Raw genomic sequence first — 16,428 nt, 5'->3', positions numbered from 1 at the left:
CGCTACATCATTTAAGTGTGACAGCATTTCAGCGCTACATCATTTAAGCGTGACAGCATTTCAGCGCTACATCATTTCAGCGTGACAGCATTTCAGCGCTACATCATTTCAGCGTGACAGCATTTCAGCGCTACATCATTTCAGCGTGACAGCATTTCAGCGCTACATCATTTAAGCGTGACAGCATTTCAGCGCTACATCATTTCAGCGTGACAGCATTTCAGCGCTACATCATTTCAGCGTGACAGCATTTCAGCGCTACATCATTTCAGCGTGACAGCATTTCAGCGCTACATCATTTCAGCGTGACAGCATTTCAGCGCTACATCATTTCAGCGTGACAGCATTTCAGCGCTACATCATTTCAGCGTGACAGCATTTCAGCGCTACATCATTTCAGCGTGACAGCATTTCAGCGCTACATCATTTCAGCGTGACAGCATTTCAGCGCTACATCATTTCAGCGTGACAGCATTTCAGCGCTACATCATTTCAGAGCTACATCATTTCAGCGCTACATCATTTTAGCGTGACAGCATTTCAGCGCTACATCATTTCAGCGTGACAGCATTTCAGCGCTACATCTTTTCAGCACTACATCATTTCAGCGTGACAGCATTTCAGCGCTACATCATGTCAGCGTGACAGCATTTCAGCGCTACATCATTTCAGCGTGACAGCATTTCAGCGCAACATCATTTCAGCGTGACAGCATTTCAGCGCTACATCATTTCAGCGTGACAGCATTTCAGCGCTACATCATTTCAGCGCTACATAATTTCAGCATGACAGCATTTCAGCGCTACATAATTTCAGCGTGACAGCATTTCAGCGCTACATCATTTCAGCGCTACATCATTTCAGCGCTACATCATTTCAGCGCTACATCATTTCAGCGTGACAGCATTTCAGCGCTACATCATTTCAGCGCTACATCATTTCAGCGTGACAGCATTTCAGCGCTACAGCATTTCAGCGCTACATAATTTCAGCGTGACAGCATTTCAGCACTACATCATTTCAGCGTGACAGCATTTCAGCGCTACATCATTTCAGCGCTACATCATTTCAGCACTACATCATTTCAGCGTGACAGCATTTCCAAAGGTCATTTGTTTGGAATTAGCAGGCTTATGGTCTAGACCAGGGGTGACAAACATTTCAGCGGGCCGGAACAGCCCCCATTTCAGCCCGCAGGATAATTTCAAAGTGGAAAAAATGCATAAAAGACATGGAATTAATATTTTTTTTTTTTTTAAGACAAGCATTTCAGCATCACTGAGACAGACTGAAAACAGCAGACGGTATCAATCATTTGTTTGCCATCTGCTGCTTGTTACGACGTTGTTAAGATTGTTAATGTCTCTACCTCTCCACTACACCCTCATTAGCCAAAATGTCGTTATAAACGGAGAAAAGTAGATTTGAGTTAGAATTTTCAAAGAAAAATGGACCACGCCTATTTATTTACAGAGATGCACAAAACCTTTGTGCTTGGTAGTGTTTGCAAAAGTTTCGGTATTGAAGGAATATAATATTCGAAGCATTTCTGAGACTCATCACAGCGAAAAATATGATGGCTTGCAAGGACAACTGAGAAGAGATAAGATTAACGAATTGCTGGCGGGTCTGAGGAAACAGCAGTCAACTTTCATCCAGAGCGGAGAAGTCAGTGAAGCAGCGGTAAAAGCCAGCTACCTAATTGCAAAATAGCATTAGCATCGAAGCCGTATTCCAGGGGTGACTTTGTTAAACGATGCATGATGAAGGCGGCTGAACTTGTATGTCCCGAGAAGCTTTGCTTTTGCCAATATTAGCATGACGAGGAATACTATAGCAGAGAGGATTTCGAACTATCGGCAGATTTAGACAGTCAATTGAAACAGAGAGTCAAGTCATTTATTGCATTTTCCGTGGCAATTGACGAGCACTGACATCACAGACGTGGCCCAACTGGCCATATTTATTCGAGGAGTTGATGAGACATTGACTGTTACTGAAGAGTTTCTTGAGTTGGTGCCAATGATGGACACCACAACAGCCCCAGGCCCACATTTTCAGCTCTGTCCTTGCTGCATTGGACAGAGTTGGAGTGGACTGGTCCCGCGCTGTCAGCCTGGCTACAGACGGCGCGCTCCATGGTCGGAAAGAAAGCAGGTGTCGCGACAAAGTTCAAAGACAAAGTACAAGCCCTTAATGGAGGAGATCGTTTCTGGACATTTCACTGTATTTTGCACCAGGAGGCATTGTGTTGCAAGTCAAAAATGGACCACGTCATGGAGGTGGTTGTTCGCACTGTAAAAAAATTTCATCCGGTCCAGAGGTCTGAACCATCGTCAGTTTGACAAACTTCTCAGCGACAGCAACATTACCCACAGCCTGCCATACCACACTGAAGTGAGATGGTTAAGCGAGGCATTTCTTTGATCTACGAGAGGAAATCGGACAGTTCATGGAGAAAAAGGAAAACCGGTGTTGGAATTACAATCTCAGGAATGGCTACTCTCCTTGCATTCTTGGTTGATATTACTGAACACTTGAACAATCTGAACAAAATGTTGCAAGGCCGCAAAAAGTTGTCACACAGTTTTCTGACAACATACATGCATTTAAGTTGAAGCTGACTTTGTGGGAGATGCAACTGGCAAATGGCAACCCTGCCCTGATTTTATCAGTATCTACTACCAGGGTACCCCAAATTAACAGCCCTGGCTGCTGTGCATGTTTGGGACAACCATTTTCATGAACAAATTTTCTCAGTGATGAATATCAATAAAACAAAAATGCTTCAAGGCTCACAAACAAGCACTTAAATGACATTCTGAAAGTGACAGCTAGTCAGGACATGACACCTGGTGTTGATGCACTTGTACAGGCCAAAAGATGCCAAGTTTCAGGTACAAATACAAGTCCAGACTAGACTAACACCTTTAAAATGCTGCCTTAGATACTGTTTGCATTGAAAGAATACAGCTCAAATGAAGATGAATCCTTACTGTGGTGATTTAAAAAATGTGCACTTTAATGTTAGTCAGCAGCTTCAAAACAAAAGTTGTGTGATGGAATTCTACTGTTCATACAACTCCATCATTTTCAGTATGTATTGTATGTGTATGTATGTTTCATGTATGAAGTTTACAGATTTACAGGACAGGCGAACACTTTCTTCATTACACATTTAAAATCACTCTCCTTAGTTTGTAAGGTGTACGCAGGGATTACATTTAGATTTTATATGCGTATGTGTAAGTGGTTTAAAAATCCTTTCTTTAAAAGTCTCATTTAATCTTAAAGTGCATTACTATATTTTTCAGTACCAATTAAAGTTTTGTGCCTTTGTACAATCAGTGGGATCAGTTGCAATGCATATTTGTGAATGATAAAAGTAAATTGCACATTTGTCTAAGGAAATATGAGGTGTTTCATGAAATGTTTTGTAAAAGGATAGTTCATTAAATTTCAATATTTTCCTAATGTTCTTGTGCTCACACCAAAACAAAGGAAAGACATGATATTTTGGTTATTTATAGCAGAGTATGGTATAACTTTAATGGTCCGGCCCACTTGACATCTCCCTAGGCCGTATGTGGCCCACGATGCGAAATGAGTTTGACACCCCTGGTCTAGACTTAACGTTGATAAGATAATTGTATTGGAGATTAGGGACTAATAGCCCAAGCTCACGTTTATAATGAATCTGTTTTGAATTAGCATGTATTAGCATGTATACAAAGCATTTCTTATTAGCATGTATACAAAGCATTTCTTATTAGCATGTATACAAAGCATTTCTTATTAGCATGTATACAAAGCATTTCTTATTAGCATGTATATGAAGCATTTCTGAGCTCTGTAAGCTGTGTCTGATCTAGTCATTTCAAACTTGCGAAGTATCCCAGAAGGAGGCATGTGATGTTGATGCTAGGTATTTTATATCTATGCCTCCCTCTAGTGGTCGTCTTGCGTCACTACAGTTCAAAACCCACAGCCTGTGCTCCAGGGGTGGCCAATCCATCTCCCGGAGAGCTACTCAACTGGGTGTGCAGGCTTTTGTTCCTGCCCTGCACACGATTGTACGCCCTTTATTAGCGGAATCTAAACCTGCACACAGCATACTGAACTTGGTGGAGCTAATGTTGTGACTTAGACAGATCCATAAAAGGAGTGAGAGGGTAGGGGACAACTTTTCTGAAATGGAACAAAGCCCCAGGCCCACACCCAGATAGTCGAGGCGCATGGCAGACGGTTCTGACCTTAGCGAAGACTTTCATTTGCTCCTTGTTCCACAGGATCTGCAGCATGCCCGCGCACAGAGGACAGCAGGCGCCTGATAGGTGGAGCACCAAGAGGTCAGGGGTCAGAGGATAGGTGTCAATCAAAACAATATCTGAATCTGACTTCCCATGTAGAAAAAATCATAAGTATAACAGAGATTTACACTCAGTGGACAGTATATTAGGTACACCCATCTAGTACTGGGTCGTACCCACCACACTTTGCCTCCAGGCCAAATTCTTTGTGGCATGGAAACGTTGCTCAATTGGTATCAAGGGACCTGACATGTGCCAGGACAACATTCCCCTCATCATTACTCCAGCGCCACTCTCCTGTATCGTTGACAGCAGTCAGCGTGGAACCAATGATCATACCACGTTGAAAGTTGGCTAGTCACTCGTTTTGCCCATTCTAACGTTCAATTGAACAGTAACTGAATGCCTCGATGCCTGTCTGCCTGCTTTATATAACAAGCCACGGCCACATGACTCCCCGTCTGTAGGAGCGAACCATTTTCATGAACAGGGTGGTGTACCTAATAAACTGGCCACTGAGTGTATATGACAAAGTGAATGTGGTTCAATCAATCAAATGTATTTATAAAGCCCTTCTTATATCAGCTGATGTCACAAAGTGCTGTACAGAAACTCAGCCTCAAATGTTCATAGTTGACCAGCAGGGTCAAATAATAATAATCACAGTGGTTGTCGAGGGAGCAGCAAGTCAGCACCTCAGGAGTAAAATGTCAGTTGGCTTTTCATAGCCGATCATTCAGAGCATCTCTACCGCTCCTGCTGTCTCTAGAGAGTTGAAAACAGCAGGTCTGGGACAGGTAGCACGTCCGGGGGAACACGTCAGGGTTCCATAGCGCTAATAGAACATTATATATGATATCATTTCTGTCTCTATTGTACTGACCAGGTGGTGTGACAGGGATGCAGCCCGGGGTGGAGAGGGCAGGGCAGGGGATCATGTCACAGCCTGAGTCAGAGGCAAACTCTGCCACCGCCCCCACGGCATGGCACCGCCCCTGGTAGTCCACGGCAACGCGGTCCGAGTAGGCCTCGCACACCGTGTTGTACGTTTCGCCATTGTGGCCGCACACGGGCCGAGCCCTTTTACAGGCGTCCTGCATAGAACATACAGTATAATAATGAATCACTCACATCCAGATGAATCGTTCACATCCAGATGTTATCATTCACATCCAGATGAATCATTCACATCCAGATGAATCATTCACATCCAGATGAATCATTCACATCCAGATGAATCATTCACATCCAGATGAATCATTCACATCCAGATGAATCATTCACATCCAGATGAATCATTCACATCCAGATGAATCATTCACATTCAGATGTTATCATTCACATTCATTGAATCATTCACATCCAGATGCATCATTCACATTCAGATGTTATCATTCACATTCATTGAATCATTCACATCCAGATGAATCATTCACATCCAGATGAATCATTCACATCCAGATGAATCATTCACATCCAGATGAATCATTCACATTCATTGAATCATTCACATCCATATGCATCATTCACATCCAGATGAATCATTCACATTCAGATGTTATCATTCACATCCAGATGAATCATTCACATCCAGATGAATCATTCACATCCAGATGAATCATTCACATCCATCTGCCAAGGCAGCAGCTACTCTTCCTGGGGTCCAGAAATAAATTAAGGCAGTTTTACAATTTTTAAAACATTACAAAACTTTCACAGATTTCACAACTCATCGGTGTTCCTTTCTTCTCGTGTGCCCTTTAGTCACTGTCTCGGGAAAACACAGAGAGTGGGCGGGTTTATTGGCTAATTGCGAGGCTCTTGGTTTGGTGACTTGACACGGGGCCTATAAAGTGGGTATTTTAATGAGGTGTCGTTGACGTTAAATGGATATACAGTTGAAGTCGGGAAGGTTACATACACCTTAAACAAATACATTTAAACTCAGTTTTTCACAATTCCTGACATTTAATCCAAGTAACAATTCCTTGTCTTGGGTTGATTAGGCTCACCACTTTATTTTAAGAATGTGAAATGTCAGAATAATAGTAGAGAGAATGACTATTTAAGCTTTTATTTCTTTCATCACATTCCCAGTGGGTCAGAAGTTTTCATAAACTCAATTAGTATTTGTTTGTACAGTATTTGTTTGTATCCACATCGATGGAACAGTAGTGGAGAGGGTAGCAAGTTTTAAGTTCCTCGGCATACACATCACAGACAAACTGAATTGGTCCACTCACACAGACAGCATCGTGAAGAAGGCGCAGCTGTCAAGATGTCAAGCAAAGAGGCACTTTGTTTGAATGTAGGCCTTGAAATACATCTACAGGTACACCTCCAAATGACTCAAATTATGTCAATTAGCCTATCAGAAGCTTTTAAAGCCATGACATCATTTTCTGGAATTTTCCAAGCTGTTTAAAGGCACAGTCAACATAGTGCATGAAAAATTCTGACCCACTGGAATTGCGATACAGTGAATTATAAGTGAAATAATCTGTCTGTAAACAGTTGTTGGAAAAATTACTTGTGTCATGCACAAAGTAGATGCCCTAACCGACTTGCCAAAACTATAGTTTGTTAATAAGACATTTGTGGAGTGGTAGAAAAACGAGTTTTAACGACTCCAACCTAAGTGTATGTAAACATCCGACTTCAACTGTATAACCCGATGCGGCCTGTTCCACTGAGAGTTACTGAGGTGAGACGCCATCAGGCCGACGCTGCGACCTACCGCAAGGAGAAACATGATCCCACCAGGTCCTAATCACTAACAAACCACTCTAATTCAACCGCTGCCGAGTTTCTCAAAACACACAAACAAACAGACACTCACAAACAAACAAACACTCACAAACAAACAAACACTCACAAACAAACAGACACTCACAAACAAACAGACACTCACAAACAAACAGACACACACAAACAAACAGACACTCACAAACAAACAGACACTCACAAACAAACAGACACTCACAAACAAACAGACACTCACAAACAAACAGACACTCACAAACAAACAGACACACACAAACAAACAGACACTCACAAACAAACAGACACTCACAAACAAACAGACACTCACAAACAAACAGACACTCACAAACAAACAGACACTCACAAACAAACAGACACTCACAAACAAACAGACACTCACAAACAAACAGACACTCACAAACAAACAGACACTCACAAACAAACAGACACTCACAAACAAACAGACACACACAAACAAACAGACACTCACAAACAAACAGACACTCACAAACAAACAGACACTCACAAACAAACAGACACTCACAAACAAACAGACACTCACAAACAAACAGACACTCACAAACAAACAGACACACACAAACAAACAGACACTCACAAACAAACAGACACTCACAAACAAACAGACACTCACAAACAAACAGACACTCACAAACAAACAGACACTCACAAACAAACAGACACTCACAAACAAACAGACACTCACAAACAAACAAACAGACAAACAAACCACAAACAAACAGACACTCACAAACAAACAGACACTCACAAACAAACAGACACACACAAACAAACAGACACTCACAAACAAACAGACACTCACAAACAAACAGACACTCACAAACAAACAGACACACACAAACAAACAGACACACACAAACAAACAGACACACACAAACAAACAGACACTCACAAACAAACAGACACTCACAAACAAACAGACACTCACAAACAAACAGACACACACAAACAAACAGACACACACAAACAAACAGACACACACAAACAAACAGACACTCACAAACAAACAGACACTCACAAACAAACAGACACTCACAAACAAACAGACACACACAAACAAACAGACACACACAAACAAACAGACACACACAAACAAACAGACACTCACAAACAAACAGACACACACAAACAAACAGACACACACAAACAAACAGACACTCACAAACAAACAGACACACACAAACAAACAGACACACACAAACAAACAGACACACACAAACAAACAGACACACACAAACAAACAGACACTCACAAACAAACAGACACACACAAACAAACAGACACACACAAACAAACAGACACTCACAAACAAACAGACACTCACAAACAAACAGACACACACAAACAAACAGACACACACAAACAAACAGACACTCACAAACAAACAGACACTCACAAACAAACAGACACTCACAAACAAACAGACACTCACAAACAAACAGACACACACAAACAAACAGACACTCACAAACAAACAGACACTCACAAACAAAAAGACACACACAAACAAACAGACACTCACAAACAAACAGACACTCACAAACAAACAGACACTCACAAACAAACAGACACTCACAAACAAACAGACACTCACAAACAAACAGACACTCACAAACAAACAGACACTCACAAACAAACAGACACACAAACAAACAGACACACAAACAAACAGACACTCACAAACAAACAGACACTCACAAACAAACAACAGACACTCACAAACAAACAGACACACACAAACAAACAGACACACACAAACAAACAGACACTCACAAACAAACAGACACTCACAAACAAACAGACACTCACAAACAAACAGACACACACAAACAAACAGACACTCACAAACAAACATGGAGTTGATTTCGGGTGTATCATATACGTACACAGTCCTAAACAGGAGATGCATAGTCACTTTACCCCTACCTACATGTACAAATAACCTGTACCCCCGCACACTGACTCGGTACCAGTACTCCCTGTATATAGCCTCCACACTGACTCAGTACCAGTACTCCCTGTATATAGCCCCCATATTGACTCGGTACCAGTACTCCCTGTATATAGCCTCCACACTGACTCGGTACCAGTACTCCCTGTATATAGCCCCCATATTGACTCGGTACCAGTACTCACTGTATATAGCCTCCACACTGACTCGGTACCAGTACTCCCTGTATATAGCCCCCATATTGACTCGGTACCAGTACTCCCTGTATATAGCCCCCATATTGACTTGGTACCAGTACTCACTGTATATAGCCTCCACACTGACTCGGTACCAGTACTCCCCCTGTATATAGCCTCCACACTGACTCGGTACCAGTACTCCCCCCTGTATATAGCCTCCACACTGACTCGGTACCAGTACTCACTGTATATAGCCTCCACACTGACTCGGTACCAGTACTCCCTGTATATAGCCTCCACACTGACTCGGTACCAGTACTCACTGTATATAGCCTCCACACTGACTCGGTACCAGTACTCCCTGTATATAGCCCCCATATTGACTGTACCGGTAACCCCTGTATATAGCCCCCATATTGACTGTACCGGTAACCCCTGTATATAGCCTCCACACTGACTCGGTACCAGTACTCCCTGTATATAGCCCCCATATTGACTGTACTGGTAACCCATGTATATAGCCCCCATATTGACTGTACCGGTAACCCCTGTATATAGCCCCCATATTGACTGTACCGGTAACCCCTGTATATAGCCCCCATATTGACTGTACCGGTAACCCCTGTATATAGCCCCCATATTGACTGTACCGGTAACCCCTGTATATAGCCCCCATATTGACTGTACCGGTAACCCCTGTATATAGCCCCCATATTGACTGTACCGTAACCCCTGTATATAGCCCCCATATTGACTGTACCAGTAACCCCTGTATATAGCCCCCATATTGACTGTACCGGTAACCCCTGTATATAGCCCCCATATTGACTGTACCGGTAACCCCTGTATATAGCCCCCATATTGACTGTACCGGTACTCCCTGTATTTTGCCCCCATATTGACTGTACCAGTAACCCCTGTATATAGCCCCCATATTGACTGTACCAGTAACCCCTGTATATAGCCCCCATATTGACTGTACCGGTAACCCCTGTATATAGCCCCCATATTGACTGTACCGGTAACCCCTGTATATAGCCCCCATATTGACTGTACCGGTAACCCCTGTATATAGCCCCCATATTGACTGTACCGGTAACCCCTGTATATAGCCCCCATATTGACTGTACCGGTAACCCCTGTATATAGCCCCCATATTGACTGTACCGGTAACCCCTGTATATAGCCCCCATATTGACTGTACCGGTAACCTCTGTATATAGCCCCCATATTGACTGTACCGGTAACCCCTGTATATAGCCCCCATATTGACTGTACCGGTAACCCCTGTATATAGCCCCATATTGACTGTACCGGTAACCCCTGTATATAGCCCCCATATTGACTGTACCGGTAACCCCTGTATATAGCCCCCATATTGACTGTACCGGTAACCCCTGTATATAGCCCCCATATTGACTGTACCGGTAACCCCTGTATATAGCCCCCATATTGACTGTACCGGTAACCCCTGTATATAGCCCCCATATTGACTGTACCGGTAACCCCTGTATATAGCCCCCATATTGACTGTACCGGTAACCCCTGTATATAGCCCCCATATTGACTGTACCGGTAACCCCTGTATATAGCCCCCATATTGACTGTACCGGTAACCCCTGTATATAGCCCCCATATTGACTGTACCGGTAACCCCTGTATATAGCCCCCATATTGACTGTACCGGTAACCCCTGTATATAGCCCCCATATTGACTGTACCGGTAACCCCTGTATATAGCCCCCATATTGACTGTACCGGTAACCTCTGTATATAGCCCCCATATTGACTGTACCGGTAACCCCTGTATATAGCCCCCATATTGACTGTACCGGTAACCCCTGTATATAGCCCCCATATTGACTGTACCGGTAACCCCTGTATATAGCCCCCATATTGACTGTACCGGTAACCCTGTATATAGCCCCCATATTGACTGTACCGGTAACCCCTGTATATAGCCCCCATATTGACTGTACCGGTAACCCCTGTATATAGCCCCCATATTGACTGTACCGGTAACCCCTGTATATAGCCCCCATATTGACTGTACCGGTAACCCCTGTATATAGCCCCCATATTGACTGTACCGGTAACCCCTGTATATAGCCCCCATATTGACTGTACCGGTAACCCCTGTATATAGCCCCCATATTGACTGTACCGGTAACCCCTGTATATAGCCCCCATATTGACTGTACTGGTAACCCCTGTATATAGCCCCCATATTGACTGTACCGGTAACCCCTGTATATAGCCCCCATATTAACTGTACCGGTAACCCCTGTATATAGCCCCCATATTGACTGTACTGGTAACCCCTGTATATAGCCCCCATATTGACTGTACCGGTACTCCCTGTATATAGCCCCCATATTGACTGTACCGGTAACCCCTGTATATAGCCTCCATATTAACTGTACCGGTAACCCCTGTATATAGCCCCCATATTGACTGTACCGGTAACCCCTGTATATAGCCCCCATATTGACTGTACCGGTACTCCTGTATATAGCCCCCATATTGACTGTACCGGTAACCCCTGTATATAGCCTCCATATTAACTGTACCGGTAACCCCTGTATATAGCCCCCATATTGACTGTACCGGTAACCCCTGTATATAGCCCCCATATTGACTGTACCGGTAACCCCTGTATATAGCCCCCATATTGACTGTACCGGTAACCCCTGTATATAGCCCCCATATTGACTGTACCGGTAACCCCTGTATATAGCCCCCATATTGACTGTACCGGTAACCCCTGTATATAGCCCCCATATTGACTGTACCGGTAACCTCTGTATATAGCCCCCATATTGACTGTACCGGTAACCCCTGTATATAGCCCCCATATTAACTGTACCGGTAACCCCTGTATATAGCCCCCATATTGACTGTACCGGTAACCCCTGTATATAGCCCCCATATTGACTGTACCGGTAACCCCTGTATATAGCCCCATATTGACTGTACCGGTAACCCCTGTATATAGCCCCCATATTGACTGTACCGGTAACCTCTGTATATAGCCCCCATATTGACTGTACCGGTAACCCCTGTATATAGCCCCCATATTGACTGTACCGGTAACCTCTGTATATAGCCCCCATATTGACTGTACCGGTAACCCCTGTATATAGCCCCCATATTGACTGTACCGGTAACCCCTGTATATAGCCCCCATATTGACTGTACCGGTAACCCCTGTATATAGCCCCCATATTGACTGTACCGGTAACCCCTGTATATAGCCCCCATATTGACTGTACCGGTAACCCCTGTATATAGCCCCCATATTGACTGTACCGGTAACCCCTGTATATAGCCCCCATATTGACTGTACCAGTAACCCCTGTATATAGCCCCCATATTGACTGTACCGGTAACCCCTGTATATAGCCCCCATATTGACTGTACCGGTAACCCCTGTATGAAGCCTCGTTATTGTTATTTTAATTTTATTTTTTACTTTAGTTTATTTAGTAAATATTTTCTTAACTCTTGAACTGTATCGTTGGTTAGGGGTTCGTAAGTAAGCATTTCACGGTAAGGTTCTATTCTATTGTATTCTGTTGCATGTGACAAATAACATTTGATTTGATTTTGATTTCAGCTTTCGGTGGGCTAGGATATCTGCCTCTTCTCATAATCCAAGGTACAAAGACATCACTTACTGAAAGTATGGTATTGAAATGTGTAATGTGTATGTCTGTGCTGCTAACAGCTGGGACGTGTCGTCATGCTTCTGACAGGTTCTTCATTTAAACGTTCATGACCACAAATAGAGAAAAGCTTTTCTGAGGCTCTAAGAACAGGGTGATCTCTGTGTGATTGACTAAATATTGGTCACCCGTCTCCAGTAAATTGGTTTCAGGCTGCTTCTCAAATGGCCGATGAATTAAATCTATTGAAATGCCCCCCAAAAAAGCCCTTAAATGCTGTCAACATATTCAGTCAATTTAGGGAATGATGGTGTAGATGTTATGGAAGCAGAGACATTGAGACTGAATGATAAAAACATTTTCTACTTCAGAACATTGCTTTGACTAAAAGCATAACTGACATGAACGTCAAATTGTACCTGACAGTGGCCCATATAGGCCAAGGTCTTGCTCATCAGGAGGAGCTGACAGAGGCTGGGATGTTCCACGTTGTCTGTGTCACATGCTGGGTCCACGTGGCTCTTGTCACAACCTGAGGGGCGACCCACACACTCAAACTGAGGACATGGGTAGTCAGCCATGTCTGTCAGGCACACTCTACGGTTGGCGATACACCTGTGGACCAATGGGAAGACGAGAGGAAAAGAGGTTCATTTATGTCATTGTTTTAAGTACTTTTTTTTTAAACAAACACGGACGCATTCCATCTGACTTCCATCTGTGTACAATACTATTATTTTCAATGTAGCGTGGACCCTTTGCTTTGCGTTGAGCACCGAATGACTGTAAAGTAGTGTACCCAACTGTGTATATTCTCACTGCAGACATCAACAGGTTACTATGGAGACTCTGATGATAGGATGACATCAACAGGTTACTATGGAGACTCTGATGATAGGATGACATCAACAGGATACTATAGAGACTGATGATAGGATGACATCAACAGGTTACTATAGAGACTGATGATAGGATGACATCAACAGGTTACTATAGAGACTGATGATAGGATGACATCAACAGGTTACTATAGAGACTCTGATGATAGGATGACATCAACAGGTTACTATAGAGACTCTGATGATAGGATGACATCAACAGGTTACTATAGAGACTCTGATGATAGGATGACATCAACAGGTTACTATAGAGACTCTGATGATAGGATGACATCAACGGATTACTATAGAGACTCTGATGATAGGATGACATCAGGTTACAGGTTACTATAGAGACTCTGATGATAGGATGACATCAACAGGTTACTATAGAGACTCTGATGATAGGATGACATCAACAGGTTACTATAGAGACTCTGATGATAGGATGACATCAACAGGTTACTATAGAGACTCTGATGATAGGATGACATCAACAGGTTACTATAGAGACTCTGATGATAGGATGACATCAACAGGTTACTATAGAGACTCTGATGATAGGATGACATCAACAGGTTACTATAGAGACTCTGATGATAGGATGACATCAACAGGTTACTATAGAGACTCTGATGATAGGATGACATCAACTATAGAGACTTGATAGGATGACATAACAGGTTACTATAGAGACTCTGATGATAGGATGACATCAACAGGTTACTATAGAGACTCTGATGATAGGATGACATCAACAGGTTACTATAGAGACTCTGATGATAGGATGACATCAACAGGTTACTATAGAGACTCTGATGATAGGATGACATCAACAGGTTACTATAGAGACTCTGATGATAGGATGACATCAACAGGTTACTATAGAGACTCTGATGATAGGATGACATCAACAGGTTACTATAGAGACTCTGATGATAGGATGACATCAACAGGTTACTATAGAGACTCTGATGATAGGATGACATCAACAGGTTACTATAGAGACTCTGATGATAGGATGACATCAACAGGTTACTATAGAGACTCTGATGATAGGATGACATCAACAGGTTACTATAGAGACTCTGATGATAGGATGACATCAACAGGTTACTATAGAGACTCTGATGATAGGATGACATCAACATGTTACTATAGAGACTCTGATGATAGGATGACATCAACAGGTTACTATAGAGACTCTGATGATAGGATGACATCAACAGGTTACTATAGAGACTCTGATGATAGGATGACATCAACAGGTTACTATAGAGACTAGGATGACATCAACAGGTTACTATAGAGACTCTGATGATAGGATGACATCAACAGGTTACTATAGAGACTCTGATGATAGGATGACATCAACAGGTTACTATAGAGACTCTGATGATAGGATGACATCAACAGGTTACTATAGAGACTCTGATGATAGGATGACATCAACAGGTTACTATAGAGACTCTGATGATAGGATGACATCAACAGGTTACTATAGAGACTCTGATGATAGGATGACATCAACATGTTACTATAGAGACTCTGATGATAGGATGACATCAACAGGTTACTATAGAGACTCTGATGATAGGATGACATCAACAGGTTACTATAGAGACTCTGATGATAGGATGACATCAACAGGTTACTATAGAGACTCTGATGATAGGATGACATCAACAGGTTACTATAGAGACTCTGATGATAGGATGACATCAACAGGTTACTATAGAGACTGATGATAGGATGACATCAACAGGTTACTATAGAGACTCTGATGATAGGATGACATCAACAGGTTACTATAGAGACTCTGATGATAGGATGACATCAACAGGTTACTATAGAGACTCTGATGATAGGATGACATCAACAGGTTACTATAGAGACTCTGATGATAGGATGACATCAACAGGTTACTATAGAGACTCTGATGATAGGATGACATCAACAGGTTACTATAGAGACTCTGATGATAGGATGACATCAACAGGTTACTATAGAGACTCTGATGATAGGATGACATCAACAGGTTACTATAGAGACTCTGATGATAGGATGACATCAACAGGTTACTATAGAGACTCTGATGATAGGATGACATCAACAGGTTACTATAGAGACTCTGATGATAGGATGACATCAACAGGTTACTATAGAGACTCTGATGATAGGATGACATCAACAGGTTACTATAGAGACTCTGATGATAGGATGACATCAACAGGTTACTATAGAGACTCTGATGATAGGATGACATCAACAGGTTACTATAGAGACTCTGATGATAGGATGACATCAACAGGTTACTATAGAGACTCTGATGATAGGATGACATCAACAGGTTACTATAGAGACTCTGATGATAGGATGACATCAACAGGTTACTATAGAGACTCTGATGATAGGATGACATCAACAGGTTACTATAGAGACTCTGATGATAGGATGACATCAACAGGTTACTATAGAGACTCTGATGATAGGATGACATCAACAGGTTACTATAGAGACTCTGATGATAGGATGACATCAACAGGTTACTATAGAGACTCTGATGATAGGATGACATCAACAGGTTACTATAGAGACTCTGATGATAGGATGACATCAACAGGTTACTATAGAGACTCTGAT

General features: G+C 42.5%; 1 protein-coding gene across 1 annotated transcript in view; it reads right to left on the bottom strand.

Moving 5' to 3' along the window:
* LOC118371654 (reversion-inducing cysteine-rich protein with Kazal motifs-like) overlaps positions 1–16,428 on the bottom strand; it is an 89,435-nt gene that overhangs the window by 9,728 nt on the left and 63,279 nt on the right. Inside the window, exons 15-17 of the mRNA XM_052483947.1 lie at positions 13,327–13,522; positions 5,194–5,404; positions 4,254–4,327 (exon numbers count right to left, since the gene is read on the bottom strand). Coding sequence (XP_052339907.1) covers positions 4,254–4,327; positions 5,194–5,404; positions 13,327–13,522 — 481 coding nt within the window. The remainder of the gene's footprint in view (positions 1–4,253; positions 4,328–5,193; positions 5,405–13,326; positions 13,523–16,428) is intronic.

This window comes from Oncorhynchus keta, chromosome 28 (genome assembly GCF_023373465.1).
Source record: "Oncorhynchus keta strain PuntledgeMale-10-30-2019 chromosome 28, Oket_V2, whole genome shotgun sequence".
NCBI classification, from domain to species: Eukaryota; Metazoa; Chordata; class Actinopteri; order Salmoniformes; family Salmonidae; genus Oncorhynchus; species Oncorhynchus keta.
Note: the sequence above shows the minus strand (reverse complement) of the source record. Positions and strands in the feature narration are given on the sequence as shown.